This window comes from Sapajus apella, unplaced genomic scaffold (genome assembly GCF_009761245.1).
Source record: "Sapajus apella isolate SASKATOON/1434 unplaced genomic scaffold, GSC_monkey_1.0 scaffold10, whole genome shotgun sequence".
NCBI lineage: Eukaryota > Metazoa > Chordata > Mammalia > Primates > Cebidae > Sapajus > Sapajus apella.
In genome coordinates, this window is record NW_022436950.1 from 36,472,255 (window position 1) to 36,477,926 (window position 5,672).

A 5,672-nucleotide genomic window follows, 5' to 3' on the forward strand; every position below is an offset into this window, starting at 1 on the left:
TTTTTTTTTTTTTTTTTTTTGAGTCGAAGTTTCGCTCTTGTTACCCAGGCTGGAGTGCAATGGCGCGATCTCGGCTCACCGCAACCTCTGCCTCCTGGGTTCAGGCAATTCTCCTGCCTCAGCCTCCTGAGTAGCTGGGATTACAGGCACGTGCCACCATGCCCAGCTAATTTTTTGTATTTTTAGTAGAGACGGGGTTTCACCATGTTGACCAGGATGGTCTTGATCTCTTGACCTCGTGATCCACCCACCTCGGCTTCCCAAAGTGCTGGGATTACAGGCGTGAGCCACCGCGCCCGGCCTACAACCTTATTTCTTTAGCAAGAAGTATTACAATTGGATAAAGAGAGCAGAAAGAAAAAAGAAAGTATTAAATATGGAGCCTAAACAGTTAATGATGATTGGATTTCAGAAAATACACTAAGGCATTACATTTTGTTGGCAAATTGCTTTCTAGAATGTTTTGTTATCACATTTAAAAAGTGGATTTTATCTTATATCAAAAGTAAAGATTGGAAAGCATCTGTAAAATTAGTAGCTCAGTGTTTTTATTTATAGGGAGAAAGGGATTTTTATTGCTTAAAATGTATGGCAGAGGGGAAGAGACGATTCAGGTTGTTGTCAGTCAGATCTTTTTCAAGGACTATACTTGGGCCATTGCTGTTTTGATCTTGTTCAACGGCAATTCTACCAGTTCAAAATTTTGGAGGTAATTTCTTAGGTGTAATATACATTTTTAAAAAAATGGTCTTAACATCCAATCATGCTGTTTAGTATCCCACCCAGACTTCAGTGTATTAAAATATTATCTGTTAAAACCAATAATCTGATAATATGTCACCTAACAGGATAATTAAAGAGAAAGCAGCTTGAAGTTGAATTTCTTTTAATTCCAGGTACCTTGGTTAATGGTACATCTTGTAAAAGATCTTTAAATCTATTCATTATCAGCAACGGATCTTTAAAAAATATTGCTCAAAAGTACTCTAGAAAATAAAATTTACTTCATCTTTTAGAGGTAGGTAAATGACATAATGTTCCTTTCATATTATGTACAAAATTACTATGAATCGGTGTCAAAATGAAATCAAGACTAATTCACAAATATTTTAATAGGATTTCTTTTTTAAGGATCAATTTTTACAGTTATGTGTTAAATATCAAAATTTTAAATGTATACAAATATACAAATAACTTATACTAATTTTTTAATTCTCTGCTGGGCACAGTGGCTTATGTCTGTAATCCCAGGACTTTGAGAAGCCAAGGTAGGCAGATCACTTGAGGTCAGGAGTTTGAGACCAGCCTGGCCAACATAGTGAAACCCCGTCTTTACTAAAAGAAAAAACAAAAGCAAAAATCAGCCGGGTGTGGTGGCAGAAGTCTGCAATCCCAGCTATTGGGGAGGCTGAGGCAGGAGAATCACTGGAAACTGGGAGGTGGAGGCTGGAGTGAGACAAGATCATGCCACTGCACTCCATGCTGGGCAACAGAGTGAGACTTCACCTCAAAGAAAAAAAAAAGCACTTTTTAATTTTCAGGGAAAATAAAAGCTAAGGCTGGTGTTCACAATGTCTATTTATGTTTTGCTCTTCCTGTAAATTTCCCTATAATCCATTTCTACCTTTTACTCTGCACAAACAAATCTCTTTTTACTTTTTTGCTCTCAGAGTTTTTTTTTTCTTTATACGGAGTTTCGTTGGAGATTAATTTTTAAGGGAAAAAAAGGAAAAAAAAAAAAAGAGAGAGATGGAATTTTGCTCCTTTGTCCAGGCTCTAGTGAAGTGGCACAATCTGAGTTCACTGCAATCTCCACCTCCCGGGTTCAAGCGATTCTCCTGCCTCAGTCTCCCAATTAGCTGGGATTATAGATGCCTGCCATCACACCTGGCTAATTTTTGTATTTTTAGTAGAGACGGGGTTTCACCATGTTGGCCAGGCTGGTCTCGAACTCCTGACCTCATGTGATCCGCCTGCCTCAACTTCCCAAAGTGTTGGGATTAGGCCACTCCTTGAGAGCTTTACAAATTCATTTAATCCTTACAGTGACTCTGAGGTAGATCTTTTTAATCTATTTATAGATAAGAAAACTGAAACTGTCAAGAAAATTAAGATCACAGAGTACATTATTAAGTTCAGATTCAAAACCAAACTGGAAAACACACAAACACACACACACAAAAACCAATTAGGACTCCAAAGCCCCAATACATAATCTTTGTACGATAACACACTATGCCATTACATACAGAAAACAAGAAACTTTAATAAACAGAAAGGTATTTTCCAAACTGTGGTTCTCCAGATAACAATGTGTCTCCACGAGGACCATATAAAAAATAAATCCCACAGAAAATGATTACCAACCAAAAACTTGCAGTTAATGTTCCAACTAAAGAAAAACACTCAAAGTAAAAGCATCAGCTATCCTAGGTACTGCTTGGAGGCAACACCAAACATGACACAGAAGTTGTTGGAAAAAACTGTAAAACACAACGCTGGGTAGTTATTTTAAATGCTTATTTAACTAATCTTTCCTTAACTGATGGTCTCCGTCAAATGAAAAAGGTATTTCAGTCAAATCAGGATTTCTGTTTTGCAAACGGAAAGCCTTATCTATTAAGCATATATTCAGGTTCTTTATTTTCCTGGTAATTTTCAATTCAAATTAAGATCAAACTATATTGACTCTATCAGGTACTGTCTATTTTTTGATAAATTTCAAATTAATGATAAAAATGTATTAACCTGCTGCTCAATTACACATTTATAAACATATTTTAACCACTGATATATTATCAATAAATACAGATTAAATGGCAAGACTTCATTAAGAAAGTGTTTCAAGCTTTGGGTGCCCACGACTTATTTAATGTAACGTGTAAATCCCACCACTACAATAACCACATGGTTAAACGACCACCATTTCCATTAGCAAGCTTAGTCCTAATAACTGATTTCCTGGGACTTCAGCACAGAGGTTTTCTAATTTTATTCCTCCACTCAATGTGCCTATTCTCCCTTATCTGTTCACGCTGGCAAAGCTTCTAGTTAAACTGGAATTGGTTACGATGATAATAAACATATATTGAGTGCTTCCTATGCCGCAGTTAATTCTCACAGTTGGTAAAAGTGTGGCACAGAAACGTTAAGCAGCAGAGGCAGGCTTTGAACCCAGGAATTCTGGTTCCAGGGTCCGCATTCCATCTACAAAGGTGAGTAACCTGAAAAGATTCCTACTTCTACTGCCATTGCTTTCTAATAAATTTTTTTTCTCTTCCAACTGTTTAAATCTCTTTCTCTATTTAAATATTAGGCGTCTACCTAACTGTAGGACATCTTTAAAGAACCTAACAAAGGAAAGCTTTAGTTGTCTTCACCTGCACACATACCGCTCTGCCCACAAATTTGGCAATCCAGTTCTGCCTGATTCTAAACTGCTTGTTTCTTGAAGCGAATGCCTTAAAAAGTGACTTTGGAATCTGGATAGTCATCTCCATCCATCCTCCCTCAGAAAAACAACTATATTAGAGTAATTCTTGGGACCACTGAGAACAAGACATAGGCCTTTGGGTAACTGCAAGACAAAAAAGGAAAAAAGTGGGGGAAGAGGAGGGGGGAGAAGGTGTGGGAGAATGATTTTCCCCTTCTAAACATTAAGTATAAAAGGGCCCAGAAAGGGGAGAAAGAATCCTAAAAAGCAAGGTGCGGGACTGAGTGAGGGACCACACATTGGGCGCTCAGCCCAAGGGGTCCGGCTCCTTCTCCGCGGCGATGGCGCGTCCTCGGGCTCAGCAACCCTCAAGACACCTAACCTCCTCCTCCTCCAGCCTGCCCCTCTGGGGCCCAGGAGCCCCGTGCCGGGTCGGTGGTCTGAGGCCCTGCCATGTAGGACCCGGAAAATGCCCCCAGGCTCCAAGCGGAGTGCGCCGCCAGAGACCGGCTGCGGCTGGGGGCGGGGGCCGGCAGTTGCTCGGAGTTCCGGCGGGTCAGGAGGTGACGGGAGGAGGAGGAGGCAGGAGGAAGAAAGGGGGGTTGGGAGGTAGCGTCCGGTTGGTCGGCGCAGACAGCGCTGCTAAACCTCCGACTCCCCTAGTCCTGCCGCCGCCGATAGCCCCACAAGGCGAGGAGGGAAGTCCGCCGGAGCAGAGGGAAGAAAATTCAAAACGAGTCTACTCAACCTCGTCTTGGCTCCGAGGCCCCGCCATGGAGACCAGCATAATGCGCAGGCGCATCCCACCGGGAGCGCGCAGCGCAGTCCCACGAGATTAGGACCACTATCGGCCACCGTCGCCCGTTTCCTCTCTCATCCGTTCTTTTTTTTCGTATTTCCGCCTCTCGCCTCCCACTAAAACCCGCGGTTGGAGGCGAGACAGGAAAAATCTCTGCGGAGTGAGACTCTGGTTGGGAATATGTATGAGAAAAGAAAAGGGACAAGGCGTTAACCAAAGCTGAAGACAGAGAAAATTTGGTATCTGGCTGGAGTCTGGAGGATTTAATGCAAATTAAGATACCCCGTGGGCAGCAGGGCGAAGAACTACAATTCCCAATGGTCACAGCGTTTGAGAGAGATGCTTTCTGAGACTTGTAACTAGGAGCTGTGTTTGAACTATCCAGGCTCAGGACAGCCTCTTGAAAAAAAAATTATTAACAAAGCGGATTTGAGTGGGATCTTACTGTATCTTCCTAATCGATAACAGGCCCACTTGTATGGGAAGAATTCTAACAATGATTAAAGGAACACACTACCTTTAAGGCTATGCTTTTCTAATCGATGATTCCTAAATCGAGGAGTAGGTAGTCGATGTTTGTGGTCTGGGCGTCTGTAGAAGGGCGGCCTCGTGTTTTCTGCGGAAGGGAAAAGCAGAGTCCAGGCTTTGACTGCAGCTCTTCGCTTATCTGTGCAGTCTAGTTTTGAGCTGCCTCCTTGTAGTTCTAAAAGACAGGATCTCCCTGTTGTGGGTCTACTAACCCGTTTCCGTGGGAAAGTCTTGTGTGTACTCCTCGCCATGGCTCAACTGCAAACACGCTTCTACACTGATAACAAGAAGTAAGTAAGCGTTCCACCCTTCGCTCGCTTCCCCAGGGTCTTTTCTGACCACTCCTTTGGTATGACCTTGTGGATCCCTAGCTGTTCCTGCTGTCACCTTTTTTCTGAGATTACCTCCTTTCTAACCAGCTTCGCAGGCTCTTTATAATTTGAATTGTGAGTGTGGAGGAGACTTTTAGAAGGGCTTCAGGTTTGCTTTCTGAATGAAACGTTCTATATGTGTAATTTAACAACGAGCAGTGGGTGGGCCTTGTCGTTATAGGGTGTCTGCTGGTGGTGGTTCACGGTTTTTGAAAACACGTTTTCTTTCTTTTTTTTTTTTTTTTTTTTAATAGGTGATAGAAGATGCTTTTCGAAACCAGGCTAGAAAGTGGAGCTCTGAATATGGGGTTATGGTAGAATTGGTTCTTGATAAGTGTGAGGTCAATTTAGTTACTGATTTATTTTTATTGATACACGTATGTAATATCAACACATTTTATGCTTTATCATGTACTTGTATATGTCATATTTACTAACATAAATGTAAACATTTACCATTTGTATGTATCTATATATAGATATATAAACATTTTAACAGTGGTCTCAAGGTCTGTTGGCACTCATTCGAAAACTAATTATA

General features: G+C 41.4%; 2 protein-coding genes across 35 annotated transcripts in view; one reads left to right on the forward strand and one right to left on the reverse strand.

The window, feature by feature from the left end:
- The window catches only part of CARF (calcium responsive transcription factor), an 89,250-nt gene extending 84,958 nt beyond the window's left edge, over nt 1-4,292 (reverse strand). For 28 of the 33 annotated variants that reach the window (XR_004269130.1, XR_004269129.1, XR_004269126.1 and 25 more), the window contains exon 1: nt 3,381-3,501. The gene's annotated coding sequence lies outside the window, so the exon portion shown is untranslated. Of the gene's footprint in view, nt 1-3,380; nt 3,502-4,181 lie in introns of those variants that run through there. The other 5 variants (XM_032278608.1, XM_032278613.1, XM_032278605.1 and 2 more) reach the window with 5 other exon arrangements.
- Nucleotides 4,280-5,672, forward strand: part of WDR12 (WD repeat domain 12) — a 29,939-nt gene continuing 28,546 nt past the window's right edge. Inside the window, exon 1 of one of the 2 annotated variants that reach the window (XM_032278619.1) lies at nt 4,280-5,050. In XM_032278619.1, coding sequence (XP_032134510.1) covers nt 5,010-5,050 — 41 coding nt within the window. In that variant the 5' untranslated portion in view covers nt 4,280-5,009. Of the gene's footprint in view, nt 5,051-5,270; nt 5,290-5,672 lie in introns of those variants that run through there. The other variant, XM_032278620.1, reaches the window with a different exon arrangement.